Source organism: Cibotium barometz, chromosome 26 (genome assembly GCF_041138505.1).
Source record: "Cibotium barometz isolate CiBa-2024 chromosome 26, ASM4113850v1, whole genome shotgun sequence".
NCBI classification, from domain to species: domain Eukaryota; kingdom Viridiplantae; phylum Streptophyta; class Polypodiopsida; order Cyatheales; family Cibotiaceae; genus Cibotium; species Cibotium barometz.
In genome coordinates, this window is record NC_141071.1 from 16,252,984 (window position 1) to 16,277,333 (window position 24,350).

At 44.4% G+C, this 24,350-nt stretch overlaps 1 protein-coding gene across 3 annotated transcripts in view; it reads right to left on the reverse strand.

Moving 5' to 3' along the window:
- The window catches only part of LOC147623725 (asparagine synthetase [glutamine-hydrolyzing] 2-like), a 93,550-nt gene that overhangs the window by 30,743 nt on the left and 38,457 nt on the right, over nucleotides 1–24,350 (reverse strand). For all 3 annotated transcript variants that reach the window (XM_086820338.1, XM_086820337.1, XM_086820336.1), the window contains 5 exons: nucleotides 23,607–23,768; nucleotides 23,423–23,503; nucleotides 23,085–23,306; nucleotides 6,810–6,944; nucleotides 6,626–6,706 (listed from right to left, as the gene is read on the reverse strand). In XM_086820338.1, the coding sequence (XP_086676464.1) occupies nucleotides 6,626–6,706; nucleotides 6,810–6,944; nucleotides 23,085–23,306; nucleotides 23,423–23,503; nucleotides 23,607–23,768 (681 nt within the window). The remainder of the gene's footprint in view (nucleotides 1–6,625; nucleotides 6,707–6,809; nucleotides 6,945–23,084; nucleotides 23,307–23,422; nucleotides 23,504–23,606; nucleotides 23,769–24,350) is intronic.

Genomic DNA, 24,350 nt, shown 5'->3' on the forward strand with positions numbered 1-24,350 from the left:
TTTCACATTGGCATCGCCCATCATTGGCACATACACAATGCTTTTCATGTGAGTCTCCTTCGCAAGTATGTAGGGGCGGAGCCAAGTGAACCGGTCATTGAGGATCCACCATAAGTGGATGAGCTTGAGGAGATTTTGCACTCAGAATAGATTGTGTATCACAAGGAATGTAAACTTGTTGCAAGCAAAGTTGTCAGGCGTTACCTTGTGAAGTTCAAGAACTATCTTCCCATTGATGCTAAATGGGTAGATGAAGAGTTCTTTAGAGATTGCCCACACTTACTTCAAACATACTTGGATGCTTTTCAATTGCAAACAACTACTTAGAAGCCGAGGGGAATGTCACCATTTGGTCCTCCCATTGGTCCATCCGTGCTTTCAATATGTATATACATTGGACAAGCGTCATGGCTGTTGCATATGATGGAAATTGATGACACTCATGTGATACTATGGACTTGGCTTTACGTTGGGACATGTGCATGTGTCCACATGCTGGGAAATGTCTGGAGGAAAGGTGTTCCATTAGGTATAGTACCTCGTGAACTTGCCTGGAACACGTCTATTTTGGTATACTCTCGTGAACGGGGATTGTCCATACCAATGCTGCATTGCATAGCATCTTTATGTGCTTGCCTACAAATTGAAATTGCATGTTGTTTTCATGCTTTCTTGACTAATGTGTAGTTTAGGGTAAGGGGACGCCCGCCCGTGAACCATGAGTGTGAAACAATCTGCTGTAATGGTTATGTAGCATGTGACAGGTGGTATGTATTGCTCAAAACCTAGCCTTACAAGTCCATTATGAAGCTTGTAATGTGGTAATTCTTCATGGGAATCATAGTGTAACTTCTACCATAAGATAGACCTTATCTTTAAAGAGAATAAGTCCATTATGAACCTTGTAATGTGGTAATTCTTCATGGAAATCATGAAGTAATTTCTACCATAATGACATCACCTCCTCATCCAAAAGATACTCTTGTATCTCCATGATCCAATTTTTATGCACCATTGAAATTGCCATTAATGAGCATATCCAAATGCGTGACAATGTGTCCGCCACAACATTCTCCTTTACCTTCATGTAAGAGATCTCGAAATGATAATTTTGTAGAGTGGCCACCCATCTTCTTTGCTTAGGAGAAAGATGTTCTTATGACAAGAAGTATTGGAGTACTCTATGATCACTTTTGACAAAGAAATGAGTCCCATACAAATAGTGATGGCATGAAGTATTGCCAATATTTCTTGATCATAGGCATGCATAGCCATCTTCTTGATGGCATGAAGTATTGCCAATATTTCTTGATCATAGGCATGCATAGCCATCTTCTTATCATTTAACTTTCAGCTCTCAAATGCAATCACTCCATGTTCTTGGAACAAAACAGCCCCAATACCTCTTCCACATGCATCGGCTTGTACCATGAAAATCTCCCGCTCCCCTCCCCTACAGCCTCTCCAATCGCCCCTTCGTTTCTTCTTTGGCTCCGCCTCTCTGTTCCCCCCGCTTCTCCAGGCAGTTCTCTCTTCTTCTAGGGATTTATCACTTGGCAAGTCGCGGCCCCTTCTGGTCTCCACCCCTCAGGCAAACTCCATGGCAGCCGCTCCGTCATCCCTGACCGAGGCCGTTGTCCCTTGTTTATCCTTCTCAGAAACGGACCTCCAACTCCTCGCCACCACGACAATTGCCTCTCTAGAGGCTTACACTCTAATTTGCAAGATTGTTGGTAGCCGCCCAGCATGCGGACGACTTAGAGATCTTTTACAGGCTGCTTGGAGCGCTTGTAAAGATCACAAACATTCATCCTTTGGAACGCAGCTACTACCAAGTAGAGTTTGACTCGCCAACGGCGTCAAATAGTATCATGTAGCCGAGCCCCGTCGCACTGCAGATGGCTTGCGCCTTCTTTGCGAGTTGGCAGCACAGCTTCGACTCAACATCCAACCACTAACTGGCCTTTCAGGCTTTCCCATGACAGTCTGCTTCCTAGGCTTAGGAAAGAATACCTTCCTCTTCTCTCGGTGATTGGTAGAGTCATTGGGAGAGTGATGGAATCCCCCCCCAACTACCGCTTCATCCCTTGCACGAGTGGCCGAGATTCAATCCCTTCGCATCTATATTGCCTCACTGGAGATTGTGCCTCACGTCATATCCCTTCCATGCCTCCGAGGAGACCCCTTCTTGCAGAGTGGAGTACTCAGCCTCCCAAGCCAATGTTTCATTTCCAGGCAAATGGATCACTTCTCCAAAGCCTGCCCTCAAGGACAATCCAAGAGACCATCTTCAGTGGTTTCCCCCTCGGGCCACAAGCTTAGATCATGACGAGGGGATACGGAGAGATGCATGCCCTCCGACAGCTGAGCAACAGGACCCTACTGTGGACGACTCTACTGCTGGAGAGTGGAAGATCGTGGGCCTGCGCCAAGGGCGCTGGCCGACTTCCAAAGTTGAGCGACGTCGCCGTGTCCGCCAAGCTGACAGAATACATGAGGATTCGGTTCTATCAAAGAACCGTTTCGCGCATTTATCGCAGCACCCACCCGTCAGTGAGATGGGCCACTCCCAATCAGTGCAAAGGGTCCCACCTTCGGCCCCTCCGATCTAGCAATCGTTACCCCGCCGAGACTCCTCAGGTTCTTAGACCCCAGAGAGGCCAGCTAGGCCCTCTAAGCCCCTCTCCACACCCTCCCTATCTCCAGTGAGCACTTCCACCCACCTCCGTCTCCTTCTCCCATGCCTCCCCAACCCCAGTAGAGATGACCATCATTGCCTCCCCAGTGAGGGCTCTCCCACCAAAGTCACCAGGTGGCCCACATAGGATCCTCAGGCTGCCAGTGGATTAAAGTTTCTTCCGATGGAAGAATCTAATATTTTTGAGGAGACAATGGCTCCCATCCGGATCTGTGGGGTATTTCATCATTCCACGCCAGCCACGCCATAGCATGACACGATGCTCTTCTCCTTTCCCTTGAGTGCAACCCTAGGGACGGAGTGGGATTCGGAGTTGGTGGCTACCGCCATCCAAGAGCACGCCATAGTGCTCTCGCACCATCTTCATGATATGCGCATCACCAACATACTCACCCATCTCTAGCCCCTGGCCCAGATAGAACAAGGAGGCTCAAGCCACAGGGACCAGGACGGGGAAGTGGTGTCCTCCAACTTGGAGGTGCTGCTTTTTGTGTTCCTTCATATATCAATTGCGGTAGCCCTTCCCCCCTCCTACAAATATCTTCATTGTGATCGATGGAGTTTAAAGTATGCCTACTCTCGTGCTCAAACAGAGTGGAGACACATGGAGGACAAGATCCATGCCCCCCTGGCGCACCTTCATCCCAGGACCGAGTCTGACTACTCCCCGTCGAAACCCACGCCCAAGACTCTTCGAGTGGAGGGCAATTCCGATAGTTCTGCCTCCCACAGAGATTGATATATAGATAGTCTCATGGAACATTCAAGGTTTGGGGGAGCCTCGATGCTTTCAGAGGCGAGGCGTCTTTAGAGGAGAGCTCCATAGAGCTACAATTGGGGGACCAATTGACATTCTCTTTCTCCTGGAGCACCATATTTTCAAGGCGTGTACCCGCCATTGTAGGAAGATTTTACCTGGCAAGAGTCATACCTTTTGGTCTCCCACTTTCGGCCCCTCCGGGATCCAGGGTGGAGTGTGTATCTCTGTCAGTGAGCAACTCTTGCCGACAATGGCTGACTTAGGTGTCATAGTCATTAGGCATGCTGAATGGGTTACCATTAGGATTGGAGAGGACTGTCTCGGCTTCCTCAATGTTTATGCCCCGAACGTCACAGCAAGCACAGCCACAATCTGGAGTACAATCCGTCAGGCCCTTCCTCATGCTGACTTTTAGTGCATGGGTGGAGACTTCAACATGATTGAGTCAACAAAGAACAGACTCGGAGGAGGCATGGCTACAGTCTTAGGCGCAGAGTACTCTACTTGGGAGGAGTTGACCCTCACACTCAGGGGATAGGACCCTTGGCACCTGCTAGAGTTCGGGGCCTGGGCGCAACCCCGAGAGCCTGTTCTTCTTGCGTTCAGATAGGAGGAGCACCGACCCCAACCTCTCTCGACTTGATAGATTCTATGTGGATGAGTGGGCTTGCGGTCGCAGAGGTATGGTTGGTATCTTGGTGGGCACCACCTTCTCTAATCATGCTCCGGTTATTCTGTCCTTGCAAGACCCTTTGGTATCTTGGCGGGCACCGCCTTCTCTATTCATGCTTCGGTTATTCTGTCCTTGCAAGACCCTTGGAGACAGGAAAGACATGTGAGCACTAGGATTGTGGACAACCTCGTTCAAGACCCAGAGATTTGCAGCAGGATAGAGCAGATATGGGAGGAACTGGATTTTATCTCAAGCTCTGCTGCGCGTACCTTGGATGCCAACCTTAGGGAGATCGACAGCTTTTTGCAGAGCAGAAGAGGAGGCAACACAGACAAGATTGGCAAGATTTCACGGGAAGGAGAGGAGCATTCGAAGGGGTCTTGCTTCTCTCGAGCATCTTCAGGTAAGTTCCCTCGATAGCCCATGGATCCGGAGTCAGCTTGCTACCGCCCATACAGAGCTCAAATCCATCAAGGAGATGAGGGTGGAGTGCAGATATCATGCCACAACTTCCTTCTGGACCCAGGCCAGAGATAGTCGTTGGGCGACTTCTTTGAGATTGTAGGCCTTCACAAGTGGACAGATTGTATTCGCAGATAGCGTGGCCAGGATGGAGCTATCGTCTTTGCACACACGCCGCACCCCCCCCCCCCCAGCCCCCCGAGAGAGGTGGTTCCCCCGCTCTCCGGACCTTCTTATTGACCACCTTTACAGCAGAGGAGCTGATGGAGGCCTTGACGGCTCTTCCTAGGGGAAAATGCCTAGGGGCGGACGGGCTTCCAGTTTCTTTCTTCCTTCGCCACTAGGATCTCGTGGAAGGCAGCCTTCGAGCAACCTTCAATGAGATTATGACTACAGGTGCCATGCCAAAGAGACTCTCAATAGGTTTGATTCATTTGATTGCGAACGAGGGTGGTGACAGATTGGAGATACGACAATGGAGACCCATCACCCTCCTTGGGACCACCTACAAGACTTTGGCCAAGGCCATCAGCCGGAGACTTCAACCTTTCCTCCCCGACTTGATCCATGACACTCAAACAGGTTTTTTTTTTTGGATCGAAGCATTCTGGACAATATCTTCACTTTCTAGGAGGCCACAGCTTCGGCTAGGATACGGTGACAAGACCTCATTGTGCTCTTGCTAGATTTTGAGAAAGCTTATGATAGAGTTGACTAGAGCTTTCTAGTTCGCACGATGTACCGGATGGGATTCCCAGTGGAGTGGATCCGTGGTGTTTCAGGCCTCTACTCAACCTCTCACAGTCAAGTTCTCATTCAGAAACTTTACCCCAAACAGTCAAAGTTATGTTTTGATTGTAGTCTAGAAGATTCACCAACAACAGGGATGGCTACTCTTTTTATAACCTAGAAAGTAGGAAAAAACTACTTTTTGTATCTAGTTTAGATATAATCCAAGATGGCAACTACTTTATGACTCTAGTTGAAATATTTCTGTTTGCTAATCTACTATATAATAATGGTATGACGGATAATTCAACATATTTTCGCAAAATATTGCCACTATTAAGTATAGTCATCACAAAGTTCACTTGTGTTGATCAATAGTCTTGCCACTCCTAGCACGTTCTGGGAAGTTTCTTAGCTAGAGAAATTATAGTTTCTTGAAAGAGGGGACCCTATTTAAAGGCACCTGTTGGAGGATAACGGGATGGGCAGAGCTCATCCAGCCTAAAATTTCCAAAGAATCAACAATGAATGCCAAGCCGGACTTGGAAGGGTTCCCAACTAGAGCCTTATGCTGAGTCCTTATCAATTAGGGATTGCACATAACAAAGTGTAGGATTTCTTGGTTTGGGTGATTAATCGAGCATAATTACATTCATCATTGCATTTTTTCATTGTTGTAAAGGGATTAGACACTAGCCTTGGTTGAAATCAAGTGCAAAGACCTTCCGTATCGCATTATGGCAATCACACTTGTTGTAGAGAAAGTCATGGGCGAGAGGGTTTGCACACTTGGCAAGTGCACGTTAAGTATTTGCTTATGAGGGACAATTTGTGGAGCATTGTAAATGGGAAAGATGAGTGTCCGGAGCTGAGATGATTAGATAGAAGAGTAGAGATGAAAAAGCTCTCTCCGTCATTGAATTGGGATTGGGTGACACATTCATACACCACATTGCATAAGAGGCGAACTCCGAAGGGGCATGGAATGCATTAGAGACAAATTCGCATTTCTAACGTAAGTGACTAGGTAGGCTTTGATAAAGTCTTCGAATGTTCAGGGCTATTTCAGACTTGCTTTGGCAGTTGATGATCACTCACCATAATCCTTGGCTTTCATAAAATCACAACGTATCTAAGTTAACACCATGGCCTTTACTTCAAAATATGGAGAAGATTCTACAGCAAATTCAAAAGGAGGTGATCATTTCCCCGTCGTTCTATGATCACAAACTACGACAAGAAAATCCTGACTTGCCCTCAAAGAAAAACAGGAATCGCATGAAAAAAATTAAATCAAGGCTACCTTGGGTAAATAAGGATTATGTTCATCATCAAAGGCATTACGCAAAATCCACTTCTCGATCCGACCTTCTTTACTATTGATCTGCATTGACAAAACCCTGTTTTAAAAATTATCGACATGGCACAAGGACTCCAAAACATTGTATGGACAAACGCAACATTCTATTCAAAGAAAAAAACAGCACCATTTTTGAAGCAGGATCCATGCCCAAGGCAACATCAATAAACTCTTTATCTAGAAAAGGCACACGAGCTTCTACACCCCAAGCTGAGGTGGACTTGTTAGCCCTCAAACAATCATAAAGATGAAGATCTTTAACCTGCAGCAGCCAACAAGTTCTCTGTTTGAAGATATATAAACTGATAAATGATCATATTTAACTCATCAAATTACAAAAAAATATTGAACCCGACTAAACACCAAGTTTGCATAGTCAGTTTTTTATGTGCACATGACACCAAGCTTTTACCTTGAAACTTCTATCCAACTCACCTGCTTTCTTTCCAAGAAAAGGCAACTGACTCGTATTATTTTTCTTTTTCCATTTATAAAGATAACAAAGTGACACTCTTTGTACTTCTTCTCCGTGGCATTTCAATATACAAGGGGTCGGCCATTCCGGCTCATTGTGTGTACAAGGGGTCGGCCATTCCGGCTCATTGTGTGTCTCTTGTCAATTCAACAAATTACTTCTTGTATCTTGCATGTTGTCCCCATTAAATCTTGGTGTATTTAAGTGTAATGATTAGCATTGTATTTAATGGACAACATGCTCGATACAAGAAGTAATTTGCTGAATTGACAAGAGACACAAAATGAGCCGGAACGGCCGACCACTCCCTCAAATAATGTATATTGATCTTGAGAGAATCAAGTTCATAGTGTCGTGGGCATTTCGGACTAGATTTCCATACCAATGCATATGAATACAATATTGCAAACAATGTGGTTGTCGACGTAGATCTGCAACTCACACTACCCTCTCAAGTGTCGATGTTCCCTACCGTCTGCTCTCTATTGTTTCACCAACACATGGTAGCAGCAATCCACAAGAGAGCACGTATGACAATAGGATATGTGAACATGGAGTCCTGTTCCTCCTACTTGCTTCCATATAAAAGCATCAAAGCTTACCAATTGCAAGTAGAGTCAATGACAGCAGAAGTCTTCGCGATGGAAGCGTTTGGAGTGTTAAAATCTTCAATCTGTTGCGATCCTTCACGACAAAAAAGTCTAAAAGAGGATGAAAGGAACCCTCGGAAAGCTTCCCTTATGGTTCAACTTGAGAAAGGAAGACTGAAATCACGGCTTTCAGCAAAAAGACGAAAAATTGCAACAAATATAAGAGATGTTTTACTGAATTTCAGTCATTGGGAGTGTGTGGGAGAGAGTGATCACCACTTGGAAACACTCTTGGAAGCTTGGGAAACACACTAGCAAGCTTGGATATGGAGTTGGGGAAGACAGAGTGCAAAAAATATAGCCAAAAGGCCTCATGAAGAAGGGCGCCAATTTCTAGACAGAGGGAAGAGAGATATGATGAGATGTCCACCCTAGGTGTCAAGTAGTGTAAGCCCAGTGGGGCGTACAATGATAGACTCAACCACGTGTCCAAGAGATAAAAATACAAAGAGAGAGAGGAGAGAGAGAGAAAAGGGAATGGGGATCTTGCACAGTACACCACATTGAGCGGGAAACGGGTCCCACCCCCTTTCAAGAAATTATTCAAGAACAATCCATGAGCACGCTGGCCAGGATCAATACAAAACAAACAAATATGCTGATGTAGAATATCCAAGTCAATGTCGATCATAGTTACCAGGGGACGGGGATGGGGACGGGGGCGGGGGCGGGGGACGGGAACGGGGACAGGGACGGGGGGTGGGGACGGCACTCAAAATTGTTAATTTTAGAGGAGTAAAGAATCAAGATTAATCAATCAATAACAACAAGCTTTCTAACTCCAAAAGTTATGAATCATGATACACATTACATTTAAAATTAAATTACGCTACGAGGTGCAAGAGTCAAGAGTCAAGACTTGCAAAGTCGGAAAAGAAAGACTTTAAAGTTGATAACATTAAATAGATATACTCAAAAGATGTTGGGGCCTAGGCGATACAAAATATAAGTCACTCGCTCTCATACTCTACGCTCCCAATAAGAGAGGTGCTAACCTCATGATCATGAGTGCGTGAAGTGTGGATGGGAGTTGTGTCATCCGATGAAGGCTCATGATGAGAACCATCTGTCCCACCCTCCTGTGCAATAGTTGTAGCTGCCTCCTCTTGTTCCATCTCCCACTGTGTAAAAGTATCGGCATTGCATCTTGCACTCTTTTGCCAGCATGCACAAGTTTGCGCTAATGAAGACAAGATCATTAGCTCTTTCCACCCCAAGCCGATTTCTTTTCTTTGATGAAATGTGACTATAGGAGGACCATAATTGCTCTAGGCAAGAAGAGCTAATGGACTGGCTCAAGATCCGGATCGCCAACTGTTGTAGCTCTAGTCCATCTGATCCGAAGTCCTCCCACCATAATGCTGCACCAACCTTGAATCTGTCCTACTGCGAATTTGCACATCCATATGAGCCTTGAAATGCCCTGTAATTAGAGAGCTGGTCTCTAATTTTGCGCCTGATTTCTGCATCCGGCGTGAGGATGAGTCTCCAACCGTTGCTCACCTCTTTATCACCCTCCTGCCCTTTTCCCCGAAATTCTAGGTCCACCATAAAAGCAGCTGCATGTAAAGGAGAGGAATATGAGCTCCATCTCGCCACACAAAGCGAGTGGATCTCCTCATATCTATCTACGTCTGGCTCAAGCTTCTCAAGACTCTCTATCATCCGGTCCATGGCTTCATATACTTTGCCGACGCATGGCTGCATAGCATCAACAATCCTGAGCAAGTGGACAATGGGATGCACCATGGCGTCAGTACGCTTGAGGTCCTCCCAAAAATCAGCATCATCGACCTTTTTCTTGCATGAAATCCCTACCTGTGTACGTGCCAAAGATGAGAAGCAAAACTCATCACTGATGAATAGTTGCCGCACGGCACCCTGACAATCCTTCAAGCGATGCAACATAAGAAAGTTGTATGCAAAGCGAGTGTCCAAGTACTTGAGAAGGACCTTTGTGGACCTCTTCCCAAACTCAGATCGAAGGTACGTGTGATTGTTGATGAAGGTCACAATTGCACATGCATCATCAATCACCGATTCAATCCATGACAATTTCCCAATATCTTTCAAAAGATTATTGAGACAATGTGCCATGCAAAAAGAGACGGTGATTTGAGGATATATACTCTCAAGAATAGCTCCCGCTGCCCTATTTGTCGCCTCACCATCCGTGACGAAACCGATCACACATTCGGGGCCGATAATCTCAACAGATCACCTTCATGAATACGAATCTAATGACATCCTCACTTCAAATCAATTTTTTGAAATACTTTGGCATGAAGTAATTGATCAAAGAATTTATCAATCCGAAGGAGAGGATCTTTAATTTTGAAAGTGAGTTTACTAAGGACACACGATAATAAATACAAAGATGCACCGACATATCCTGTTTTTACAAGTTGAGTTGGTGGCCAAATGGACTCAATATGACCTTTGTCCAAGAGCTTTGTTAACTAGCGTTGAATTTCTAGGAATTCCATAGATGAGACTCGATAAGGAGCACAAGGCAGAGGGAATTGCCAAGAAGAAGCTCAATTAGATGATCAACTGATCGACAAGGAGGTACAACTAGGAGTAAATTTGTTGGAAACAAATCCAAATGTGGGGCAAAAAAGGAGTGGGCAAAATATGCCACCTTAGAATTAGAGTTGGGTATCATCTCTTCAGTAGAATATACCATCAAAATCGTTGAAGAACAAACAGCATTCCGAGCCCACTACTTTGCTTGCATGCCAACAAGGTTTGTGTAGAAAGTTAATCTCGGATGCCTTGGAGGTCTCATCGTTCCATTGCTTGACAAATTGCAATGTGCAACTTTGAAAGCTTATAGAAGGGTCATATAGATATAACCATTGATGTCGCAATCATAGTAACATAAAAACACATTTCGTCCAGTTGAAACGCAACAAAACGTTTCTGTCACGAAACGTTTCAAAACAGGACGAATCACGGGCTTCGAAACGGTGTTTTGCCCAATTTGATACTAAGGTCAAAAAAACGGGCGATTTTTTCCCCAACTTTTGCTTCGCTTCGCGCATCCTTCTTGTTTCTGGTTCCCTGTTCGCTACCGCGTCGTCTCCTCCACGCCTCCACACTTCCTTCGCTTCTTCTCCTCCACGCCTCCTCTTCCCTTCTCTTCCTTCGCTTCTTCTCCTCCATGCCTCCTCTTCCCTTCTCTTCCTTCGCTTCTTCTCCTTCACGCCTCCTCTTCTCTCCTCTTCCTTTTCCCTTCTCCTCTTTCTCTCTTCTCCTCCACGCCTCCTCTTCCTTTTTCTCCTCTCTCTCTCTCTCCTTTTCTTGCCTTCTCACCTCCTTCCCTTTTTTCCTCTTCCCTACCAACTTGCTTCTTTCCTCCTCTGTCTCTCTCCTATTCTTACCCAAAATTTTGAAAATACCAAAAAATCTACTCCCAAAATCATGAATTTCACAATATCTCCCCCAATCTCTCATTAATTTGGCATTTTCATGCTCAATTTCTGAAATTTTCAGATATTCCTGACGTATCTCCCCCAATCTCTCATTAATTTGGGCATCTTCATGCTCAATTTTTGAAATTTTCAGAAATTTCTTAAGTCAATCTCTCATTAACTAGGGCATTTTCATGCTTAATTTCTGAAATTTCCAGAAATTTCAGATTTGAGAGCCTTCAACTGCAAGTCCCAACCCTTCCCCATCATGGCTCCTCGCAAATCCCCTAATACGTGTGACATTTGGGGCGATTCAGTGCTCATTCACAAGTATGGGACATCCGGCACAAAATGTGTGGTTTGCAAGTTTTGTGGAGAAGTTCAACGAGGAGCCGCAACCCGTGTGCAGGCACACTACACATAGGAAAAGTCACAAGGAACACAATCCAGAAGGTGTCTTTTTCTTGCCTATGGCGGTTCACCATCAAAGTTTGCAGAAATACGAGCACTTCTCCATTTGCCTTTGCCTCCGGAGGTCATCAATGCAAAGGTGGAAGAAGCCAAGAAAAAGGAGGCATCAAGAAGACCACCGAGTGTGGAAGCATCAACATCGACACAAACCTCTCATCAAGGACCCCTTCATCCCAATTATGCATCTTCTTCTCAAGTTCCCGTCACTCCCGATTCATCTAACATTGGTGAGTCCTTGCCTAATGTAAACTCAAGTGATGTGCCGCCCATTGCCATGCCTTCTAGTTCATCGGGCTTTGTTAGTGGTGCTAGTGGGTATGAACAGATGTCAATGCCCTCCCAAGTGCACTCCAGGGCCACCACAAGGAAAAGGGGAAGAGAGCCTCCAAGACGCCAAACAACACTCGATGCTAGCTATGCTTCCAAGTTGAAGCAAGAGGCCCAAATTGCTGAGCATCGTTTCTTTTATGAATGCAACCTTGCCTTTCATATAGCTCGTTGCCCACCATACCAGAAGTTTTATAATGCACTTGTGGCAGCCGCCGCCGCGGGAGCTACACGCTTACATCCAGTGAATGCTAAGTCTTTGACTACTCACTTGACAGATCAAGTGAGGCAGATTGAGGATGAGCTCATCGGATTGTACTGGCACGACATTGTTGCGTGTCGTTGATGCATCTGCTCCTCCCTTGAGTATTACTGGGGAGTGGATTTATGGTCACATTAGACAGGCCATTGAGGAGATTGGGCCACAACATGTGATCCAAGTTATCACAGACAATGGCTCCAATTGTGCCAAGATGGGTGAATTTGTAGAGAGAGATTATCATTCCATTGTTTGGACTCCACGTGCATCCCATTCTTTGGATTTGATGATGGAAGACATTGCAAAGCTAGAGTGGGTGCACTTTACACTTGATAAGGCCACACAAATCATTAGATTCATTACAAGGAAGACTCGAGCACTAGCTCTCTTTAGAGCTATATGCAAGTATGATCTCAAGAAGCCTTCAAAGACGAGATTTGGCTATCTTTTCCTCATTCTTCAAAGGTAAGCCTACAAGTGGCTAGCTTTTTTGGAGACTTCATTTGTATTTCAATTCTCATTTTGTAATCTTAATACTTACTTGAGATTTAATTGCTTGATGATATAATTAGAATGGCACAAACAAAGGAGGCGGCTTGTTTGTAGTGAAGAGTGGGAGGCTTGGGGAGGAAGCCGCAAAGTGGAGGCTCGCACTATTTCTTCCTACATCTTGGATAGTGATTTTTGGGAGGAAGCGGCATCTATAAAGACAGCCATTGCACCATTGTACTTCTTTTTGAGATTGTTTGATCATCAAGGAAGTACAATGAGCCTACTCTACCACTACATGCATAGGCTCAAGGAAAGTATGGTAAATTGTCGATGCCTTTCAAATGAGAGGTATGCAATTTTTTTAAACTACTAGTATTACTTGCAAGTGGCTTGCCGCATTATCATACCTTATTCACATTTTCAATTAGATAGAATCTATATTGAGCAAGAATTTGCAGGGTGGATGATCTACGCCGGATTTAGACCGAGAGATGAAATTGGTTTCATAAAACAATTCACATGGTTTCTTGCATGTTGCATCCTTTATACAAGAATTAATAACATTGGTCCAACCGTATTCTTATGAGTGGTTGGACATCCTATGTGGATAGGATCTTTCTCTCGGGGGAGCAAGCTAAGTAAGCATGTCATATTCTTGCAATAACTCATGCTTCTCTTATCTTTAAGCCATGTCACATTCTTGCAATGACTAACTAGCAATGCCATCTTGTAGGATTGAAGAGGAGTCTATCCTCTACATCCATGATCGAGATCAGTTCATGGGAGATGTGGCCATAAGACCGGAGCAGCGGAGATTCGCTGTATCGTGGTGGGAAATAAATGGACGTCTCACTCCCACTTTGCACGCATTGGTGTTGGGATAAAGGCGTTATGCCCACCCTTATAGTGTGTACAAGCCCATAAGTTATAGTACATAGTACACTTAGTACTTTTAATGTACTAAGTGCACTATGTGTACTAGTGCAATATACATGTGTGATAGGGGAGTCACACACTCAATTGGTGAGTTGACTTATCCCCACATCTCTCTCTCTCTCTCCCTTGTGCTTCTCTGTGTATGTCTCTCACATGACCTAACCCTAATTCTCCCATCAACTGGTATCAGAGCTTTGGTCCCTCCCTCTTCTCCTTGATGGCTCCTGCTGATTTCTGTCCTTCTGTTCTGGTCGTAATTAACCCTGTCTGCTGGTCGTAATCAGCCCTGTGGTCGTCTTTTTTTTTTTGGTCGTATTGTGGGGGCTGCTCGCCTTCAACTGGTCGAATGTAGCGCTGCTACTCGGTGAAGAGGCCAGAAGCGAACGCAAGGCAGCAATCAGGCGAGAAGTGGCAACTCGACCACCTCAGCAGCCGTAGGCGAACGAAGTCCACAAGGCGGGTTGATATGGAGTCGGCTGGCCACCTAGGCGAGTTGCGAAGGCAGCAGCCGTAGGCGAACATACGCTAGGCGAGCGAAGCGCTGGATCCGACGTGAGCGAAGAAGCGTCATCAGTAAGCGAAGGCGCTAGGTGACGAAGGCAGCAACCTTTGAAACATTAACGTCGGCTGGGCGTCAACCGAGTAGCGCTGGGCGTACACACCTAGGCGTCGGTTGACAGCATAGGATAGCTGGCAACGATACCACACCTTGTGGCTTTACGCCTGCAGCAGCCAGTCGGAACAGGCCTTCAGCGCTGGGCTTCGTGGAAGAGCTCTGCAGCGTTTGGATCAGCCTGAGCGTGTAGCAACATCAGCAAGAAGCCTCTCTCCCTTTTCTGCAACAGCATCAAATTTTCTACAGCAACATCACCACCCCCCTTTCCTGCAACAAAAAATCAGAAATTACAAGGTATTTTCCTCAATTTTTTTTTGGGATTTGCAATTGAGCAAGTACAATCAACAATTGAGCAGATACAGGTGCCCAATTGCTCAATTTTTGAGCAAAATTGGCAAAATTGGGTGACATTGGTCACAATCAGGATCAATTTGCAGGACATTGGTCACTATCAGGATCAATTTGCAGGAAATTGGATGTCGAAATTTGGGGCTTTTGATGTAATTGTGCAATTAAGCACTCATACATGCTGTATGATGTGAAAAATCGCACATTTGGGCAAAATTGCAGCAAATTGCAGTGCAAATCAAGGGGCTTTTGTGCCGATTTGGTTGATTTGCATGCAGGCGATCGCATTTGATGCTGTGGATAATGTGTTGATGCCTTACAAGCACTCAATGTGCCTGTAAATCAAGGGGCTTTCATGTATTTGATGTATATGTGGCCAGGGGGAAGCATCGTGAACACTCTGGATGCCTTCATGTGCGTCATTGTACCATGTATGATCAAAAATTGATCTTAAATCAAGGGGCTTTTCAAGTTTGTATGCTTGTTGAGCTTGGCAAAGCAGCAGGCAAGACATTTATGCCTTGAATCCTCAAAAATCAGCTTGCAGTCAAGGGGCTTTTGCCCAATTTCTGTTCGGGACTGTTGTATGCAGTGTACGGGACTGTAAAAGTCTGATTTTCACTCATTTGGACAGCCAGAAGAGCATTTATTGCTATTGTACCTGCTGGTACAGATTTGGCACAGCTTTGTGCAAGTTTTGGCATGGCTGTACACTGATTTGAGTGAGGAAAAGGTTCAATTTCAGCTGTTGTACTTGCCGGTACAGGTTTGGTACATCACAGGTGAGCACTTGGTACTGCTGTACAGTACTTTGGAAGGGCAAAAGAGCACATTTAAGGTGCTGTCCAAAATCTGCAGCAACCAGATTTTGGTGTTTTCATCACATAAAGTGGGAGAAAAGTTGCATTCTTGCTTCCGCAGTGGGAGATAAAGCTTGGGAGAAAAACTATGAGCACTTTGTGTGCTTTTGGTGCAGTGTTTGCACATTTTGCAAGGAGTCAGGCATTGACAGGTTGCATATTGCTATGGCAACCACAGGTGAGAGCTCTTCATTGCTTCACATCAAGAAGCTTGAAGGCTCGCATAATTATGATATTTGGCAAACCCAGTGCTACAATGTGTTGCTCCAAAAAAAGCAGCACAAGCCTATCAAAGAAAGGGGTGTGATGTCCGCTTCTCTTACTGCTGAAGAGTGGGAGGATATGGATGAGCTGGCAAGATCTACTATCATGTTGTCTGTGTCAGACTCATTACTTTTCAGCATTCGTGAAGAGAAGACAGCTTGGGGAATGTGGCAGAGATTGCAGGACTTGTATGCCCAACAAAGTGCCTCAAGCAAAGTGTATTGGTTGAAGAAACTCATAGGTCTTCAGATGAAGGAAGGGGCGTCTATGACAGACCATTTAAATGAGTTTAATGGTATTGTCAGCCAAGTTATAAATCAAAAGTTGGCAATGGACGATGAGTTCAAAGCCACTTTTCTGTTATGCACTTTGCCAGAGAGTTGGGACACATTCAGGACAGCCACTAGCAATTCGCATGCTATGCTGTCATATGCAGATGTTGAGGGTGCTCTTCTTCAAGAAGAGATGAACAGGAAAAACAACTCTGTTGGAAAGTCCAATGCAATGAATGCACGTGGGAAAGGGGGAAAAGCCAAGAAAGGGGAAGGAGCAAGTCTCGCTCCAAAAAGGATTTGGAATGCCATTATTGTGGCAAGAAGGGACACAATAAAAAGCAATGCTACAAATGGAAAAATGATCAAAAAGAAAAGGGAAAAGGCAAAGACAAAGAGAAGGATGAAGCCAAAGATGTAAAGCCAAAGGGAAAAAGTGGAGTCAAGATTGAAGAAATCAATGTGTCACATGCAGGTGGCAGTGAGGATGAGGTCCTACTTACTTCTTCACTTGATGCCCATTCACTTCTTACAGGTGGTCATGGTATGCACTCATGGATCATTGATTCAGGTGCCTCCTTTCATGTCACAGGTTGCAGAGACTTGTTTGTCAGGTATACTGCTGGCAATGAAGGAGTGGTTTATTTGGGTGATAACCATGCATGCAAGATTCTTGGCAGAGGTGATGTAAGGCTTGTATTTTCAGATGGCTCACAGCTTATGCTCCATGATGTCAAGCATGTGCCTGAGATCAAGAAGAATCTACTTTCTACTGGATAGCTTGATGATGCTGATTATGTTACCACATTTGGTAGTGGAAAGTGGAAAATTAGTAAGGGCTCACTGGTTGTTGCCAGAGGCTCTAAGGTGGACACTCTTTACTTTATGCATGCAAGTGTTTGTCACCATGCTAATGTAAATGCAACCGAGCTGCCGGAAATTTCTATGTGGCATAGCCGGTTGGGACACATGAGTGTCAAGGGAATGGAGCAATTGTCTCGTTTGGGTTACTCGCCTTCTCCAAAGTTTTCAAGTTTTCAGTTTTGTGAGCATTGTATATATGGTAGGCAACTACAGTGCCCCCACAAGAAAGCTCTTGGACAGAAAGATGCTCAGTTAGAGCTTGTGCATACAGATGTATGTGAGATGCCTCAGCTTTCTTTGGGAGGGGCAAAATATTTTGTGTCTTTTATTGATGATGCCACACGCAAGGTGTGGGTCTATCCTCTTCGTTTGAAGAGTGATTTGCGTTCCGACAATGGTGGAGAGTATATGTCCAAACAGTTTCAGGACTTTTGTGATGCTAAAGGCATCAAGAGGGAGCTCTCTACTCCTTATGATCCTCCACAAAACGGGACAGCAGAGAGGATGAACAGGACCATTCAGGAGAAGGTCCATTCTATGTTGTCACATGCTGCATTACCTCATGGTTTTTGGGCTGAAGCTGTTATGACAGCCGTTCACCTTATAAACAGGTCACCTAACACGAGGCTTGGTGGGAAAGTGCCAGAAGAAGTATGGACAGGGAAGCCTCCGTCATACAAGCACTTGAGAGTGTTTGGTTGCGTTGCGTACGTGCACATACGCAGGGAAATGCGCACCAAACTTGATCCTAAGTCTCATAAATGCATATTCCTAGGATATGGTGACAGAGGTGAAATGGGGTATAGACTTTGGGATCCCGTGAATAGAAAGATCATACGCAGCAATGATGTCATTTTTTATGAAACATGCATGTATAAGGAGCCTGCAAGGCAACAGGAGCCTGGCAGAGTCATCTTTGATGATGATGGACATCATGGACAACAACAAAGGGCTGTAAATCAGCCATTACAGCAGGAAAACCAGCCCTTAAATGGTGCTGAAAATGGTCCAAATGGACAGCCAGATATGGCAGAAGATATCCCTATGGATATACCACAGTTGGAGGAGATACCGGGCATGATATTTCAGCCTTATGGCATGGAACAGGAGCCACCAATGGGTGATATGCAGGCTGGACAGCAACCTGCAAATGATGGTCATTGGGTACGGAGGTCCACAAGACCCTCCAGAGCCCCTGACAGGTTTGTTCCAGGGGTTGACTACTTGATGCTCACTGACTGTGGGGAGCCCTCATGTTATAAGGAGGCTTTACAGAGGGCAGACAAGGCTCTATGGGAGCGTGCCATGAAGTCAGAGATGGATTCTCTGCATAAAAATGGAACTTGGAAGTTGGTGCATTTGCCTGCAGGCAAGAAGGTTTGCCATGCAAGTGGGTATACAGGCTCAAAGTTGCACCAGATGCAAAGCCAAGATGCAAAGCCAAGATACAAAGCCAGGTTAGTGGCTAAGGGCTTCAAGCAGGAATATGGTGTGGACTTTGATGAGATCTTCTCTCCAGTGGTCAAAATGACCACACTTAGAGCTGTGTTAGCTTTGGTTGCACATCATGATCTGGACTTGATTCAGATGGATGTGAAGACTGCTTTTCTTCACGGTGATCTCCATGAGGAGATATATATGCAGCAGCCAGAGGGTTATGCAGTAAGTGGAAAGGAGAAGCTTGTATGCAAGCTGAAAAAGAGTCTTTATGGGCTCAAACAGGCATCAAGGGAATGGTATCATAAATTTGATACATTCATGAAATCTCAGAAATTCAGGAGAAGTGACATAGATCACTGCTGTACACCAAGAAAGCATTGGATGGCAGTCTATTGATCCTCATCTTGTATGTTGATGATATGTTGATTGCCGGGAAATCTCGTAAAGAGATGGATGCCTTGAAGAAGAGGCTGCATGAAACCTTTGATATGAAGGATTTGGATGATGCAAATCACATCTTGGGTATGCGGATACTTCGGGACAGAAATCAGCATGTGTTGTATTTGTCTCAGAAGGAATACATTGGCAAAGTTTTGCAGAGGTTCAATATGGACGGGGGGAAGAAGACTAGTACTCCTTTGCCTCCATATGTGAAACTCAGTGCTATGGACAGCCCACAGTCAGATAGAGACAGGGCTGATATGGCCAAGATTCCGTATGCTTCAGCATGTGGCAGTCTCATGTATGCCATGGTTGCTACTAGGCCGGACATTGCATTTGCAGTGGGAGTGGTTTCTAGATACATGGCCAACCCTGGCAAGAAGCATTGGGAAGCAGTGAAAGGTGTCATGAGATACCTGAAGGGCACACAGGATATGTGCATTTGCTTTGGCAAACAGGATGCATTAGTGCATGGTTACACGGATTCGGATTATGCCGGTCATCCAGATAACCGGAAGTCTACTACCGGTTATGTGTTTACATTCACAGGAGGTGCTGTGTCATGGATATCCAGGATGCAGAAGTGCACAGCCTTATCTACTACAGAGGCCGAGTATATTGCAGCCACAGAGGCTTGCAAGGAGGCATTATGGCTATCTCGGTTAGTGGTTGATTTGGGTTATACAGGGGATATACCATTGTTGCATTGTGACAGTCAGAGTGCCATCCAGTTGGCAAAGAACCCTGTCTTTCATGCAAAGACGAAGCATGTGGATGTGAAGTATCACTTCATCAGAGAGGTGATAGAGAACAAGCAAATTCAGCTTGTTAAAATTCATACGGATGACAACCCGGCTGATCTGTTGACAAAGAGTGAGTTTGCCTCCGGAGCGGTTTGCTCATTGCAGACACTTGATGGGCATTGGATGAGGCCAGTTTCAGCCTTGATATGGCCTTGTATATTATCATGTACATGCTGATTTTTTCTTTTCCTTTACTTAAGGGCACTTTGCCTTTAAGTGGGAGGTTGTTGGGATAAAGGCGTTATGCCCACCCTTATAGTGTGTACAAGCCCATAAGTTATAGTACATAGTACACTTAGTACTTTTAATGTACTAAGTGCATTATGTGTACTAGTGCAATATACATGTGTGATAGGGGAGTCACACACTCACTTGGTGAGTTGACTTATCCCCACATCTCTCTCTCTCTCTCCCTTGTGCTTCTCTGTGTATGTCTCTCACATGACCTAACCCTAATTCTCCCATCAATTGGCTCTTCAAGTTCTTTGTCAAGATTGTACTAGTGGAGCGGCTGAGCGCATATGGAATATATGTGCTGATATACATACCAAGAAAAGAAATAGATAAAAATAAAATTTAATCATAAATTTGGACTTCATATGTGATTATATCACATCAACTAGTTAACAATTTGAATTTGTTACAAGTTGAGCACATCTCAACTTGATAGATTGGTGTATGTAAATGCCAACCTTCTCCTCTTGGAGCGACTTAAAGTCTCAAACACCACTGCTCGTGATGATGGAGGAGATATTTTACAGTGGAAGGTGAAGGAAGCCGATCCTAAAGTTCTTAGGAAGCTGGAGCTTGGCCTTGAGCAAGGGGAGCACATTGATATTTCCAGAGGCGTACGGACGAGGACATGGCCTATGATTTTCTTCGGGAGGACGAGGAACGCTTTCGACGCATCACTCGTGCACAATCAAGGGCAGTTGCACGAGTATCCACTAGTGCACCCTTGATTGCAGTAGATGATGCACCCTTGAGTGCAGCAGATGACACTTTCTCTACTCCACGCACATACATACAACGAGGTGGTCATGGTCGTGGCCGAGCTATGGAGACTCTTGCCACAATTGGTCATACTAGTGTTTCTTCCGAGGAAATGGTGGCAAGGGTGGGGGAGATAGAGGACTTCTTCCATGATAGTGATTTAGATACAGATAGTGGTGGCGAGAGCTTATAGTAGCAACTCGCAAGTGGTTTAGGATTTCTGATTTTCCATGCATGATGCTAGCATCTGCTAGTTGGTAGATACTTATTTTGAGATCTTGGGTTTTGTATTTGACTATTGACATTGAGATTTTAGTCACCGAACTTTGAGACTATCATGTGATTTGACCTCGTAGATACACTCTTTGTCTTGAGTCTTAAATCTTACTTGAATGATGAATCTAGGCTCTTTGATTTCATGCTTCTAATAATGGCTTGAATTAAATTCTAGCTTAAGAAACTATTTTGAACCTGCTGCCTCTCTTTTATGTTCAAGTTGATTTGGTATATGTTATAAATTTGGTGCTGCCTCTCTTTTATGTTCAAGTTGATTTGGTATATGTTATAAATTTGGTATATATATATATATATATATATATATATATATATATATATATATATATATATATATATATATATATATATATATATATATAAGAAGTGTCATTTCGAAACCTTTGCGTTTCGTCCAAAATAGACGAAACGAAACGAAACGAAACCTACGAAACGACGAAACGGACGAAACGTTTCATGTTACTATGGTCCCAATATCATGTCATATCTAATTTCATGGCGTATCTGGATAGTGGCATCACCTCAAAGTCCATCTTATCACGATATTGTTGGATGCAAATCTCGATAAGACAGTTGAGGGGCCATGGTATTGCAGTTGAATTGAGAACCATCTGCCAACTCAATCTCATAAGTTTGCGGACTGGGAGTGATGCGTATTCCAAACGCTAGACCATCATCGGGGCCACAAAGTTGTAGAAACATCCGTTGTCAATCAGAACACTAATTGGGCAGCCGGAAATTGACCCAATAAATGTCAACACATGCGCTCCCTAAGTCCCCTAACCCCTAGATTAGGTTGCCTAACCCTACGGATAGCTTCACGTACATAACACAAACAGGCCCGAGCAGGTACCCAATATTGGAACTCACCATAAAATGATAAATGAAGAAATTTATGTCCTACAACAGGCCAAGAACAGACGATCAGAGAAAGGGGGAAATTATTCCCCATGATTAGGCCCCACTTGTCATTTCCAGCATTCACCATCTTCAAGCCCAGCCCACCATCCAGAAGGTTCCAAAATTCAACACTTCAGCAGCACTTCGCCAAAGCTCCAGTCCTACAACAAGTGTTAACATTACAACAGCAGTTGCTTTGTTTGTCTTCAACATGTATGAAGCATGTGCTTGTTGCAAGATTATGATCATTACATGTTGAACTTTAAAAGGCTGTTCAAGGAAGAAAATCGTTAATTTTCCAGCAAGCAGGAGGATAGGGGATCAAACTTTAAAAAGCTGTTCAAGCAAGAAAATTGTTAATTTTCCAGCAGGCAGGAGGATAGGGGATCAAACAATTTTGTTCCAACCGTAAGTGAAAGTTGATTTCAATCTTCTTTTATGTGTGTCTTTCCTGTGGCATGTCTCAGACACTCGTTCTACCATTAGCATCTCTTCATGTTATCACATGTGCTCTGCAATCTTGTATGTAGCCTTCGCATGTAAGGTAGAACATGCACCCATCTTCAAGTGATAACCATTGCCTATGAAGATCCAGCACGAAGACTACAAAGCTTTGGAAATTAGCATGTTTTGATATTAACACATGTGCTCTTCACTTTTGTGTGTAACCTTCGCATGTAAGGTTAAACCTGCACCGATCTTCTAAAGTGATACCATTGCTTATGAAGATTAAGCATGAAGGCTACATGACTTTGGAAAAAGCATTTAAAACACACTCTCTAAAAGACCTATCTCAAAAATGGTGCTCTTGTAATCTTCTTGCATGTAGCCTTTGCATGAAAGTTTAAAGCTCCACCCATTTTCTAAACCCAACACCATCGCTTGTAACAATTAAGTATAAGGACTATAAAGATTTGGAAAAAGCATCTTCCTCCCCCTCCCTAAAAGACCTTAGACTCCTGTGGTGAGAGAAAAACTCAGTACTTACTGGAAGCACCATGAACCACACTCAAACCATGCCTTTGAATGATGCAATTATGGTACTATGTTTGAGAAGTAGGGTGCACATCAAGAGTCTACATGAGGGCACCATGGTGATAAACGTGCAGGACTCTTCCCATACATCAAGAGATCGTATACCTAAGATTGTATTATGGTGGAGAAGCAGGAGGACCAAGAGGAAGAGAGGCAGAAGAAGCTAGTTCAATAAAATGCATAAAACAGCAGCAATGATTATGTATACGAGATGCGTTTGTTCATCACAATCAAACAGGAAATGCATACCTTCCTACAGGTTTCTGTATGGAACTCCTCTTTGTTAGGAGCCTTATGAAAGTAAAGATATCCACCAAACAATTCATCAGAGCCTTCACCAGAAAGCACCATCTTCACTCCAAGAGCCTTGATTTTTCTGGACATCAAGAACATAGGAGTACTGGCTCTGATAGTGGTTACATCGTAAGTCTCGATGTGATAAATGACATCTGGTAAAGCATCCAGCCCTTCCTGTGTGATGTTTATTATGAAAATTATATGTCATCAGCTTGAATGCCCAAGAAAGAAATAATACCACTAGTTAAGAACATGATAGGGGGACAAGCAGAATGAAGGTTATGCAGAACCTGAACAGTGAAGTGAAACTCGGTGTGCAATGTCCCCAAATAATCTGCCACCTCTCTGGCAGCCTTGAGATCAGGTGATCCCTGAACCCTCCAAAACAACATCATCCAGTGATATTGTCAAAAAACTCACTGGTATAATGATTGCGAGTATGGCACATAGAATGATTGTGAGGATGGCACAAACCTTCAATCCAACACAAAATGAGTGCAGTTTGGTTCCCCATTGTTTGCCTGCTTTAGTATCACCGATATAGCGACAAGCAACAGAAGCAACTAAAGACGAGTCTAAACCTCCCGAAAGAAGCACTCCAAAAGGAACATCTGTCATAAGTCTTTTCACAACTGCCTGTTCAGTTTCATCGACACCATTAGCCATAGAACTGTTTCTTGTGCTTTTGAAGCTGGTCGAAATTAAAAGATAACTGAACAAATAAATCACTACCTCTAACACCCCATGATCCTCACATAGACAATGTATACCTCCAAAACCCAACAGTGCCATCCCTCTTCTTCTATGCTAAGGGTGTGAGGTCATCTCCAAAGTATATCTTGGTGGTCCTAAGCGCCACCCATTTCTTGAGGAAACCACTCTGCAATTCGTGGACTTCAAATTCAGAATAAGGGGTTGTTCTCTCGTCGTGTCTTTCCCCAATCGCCATGCATCCACGATGGGGATTCTAGTGATACACATCTGCCTGTCACCATCCTCCATAGCCATGGGCCCTTTGAAAAGGCCAACCACCCGCACATTGAGCTCCCTGCTCTTCCAGAATTTCTATTCTTCCAATGCTAAAGTCAAGATGGCATTCTATTGCAATGTGGGTGCGGCCTTCTGCTTCTTGACAACCTCAATCCGTGTCACCCCAAAGGTTTTTTCAGGGGAAAGGGAGACAGGCAAGCTATGACCATGGTCGAGAGAGAGAGAGAG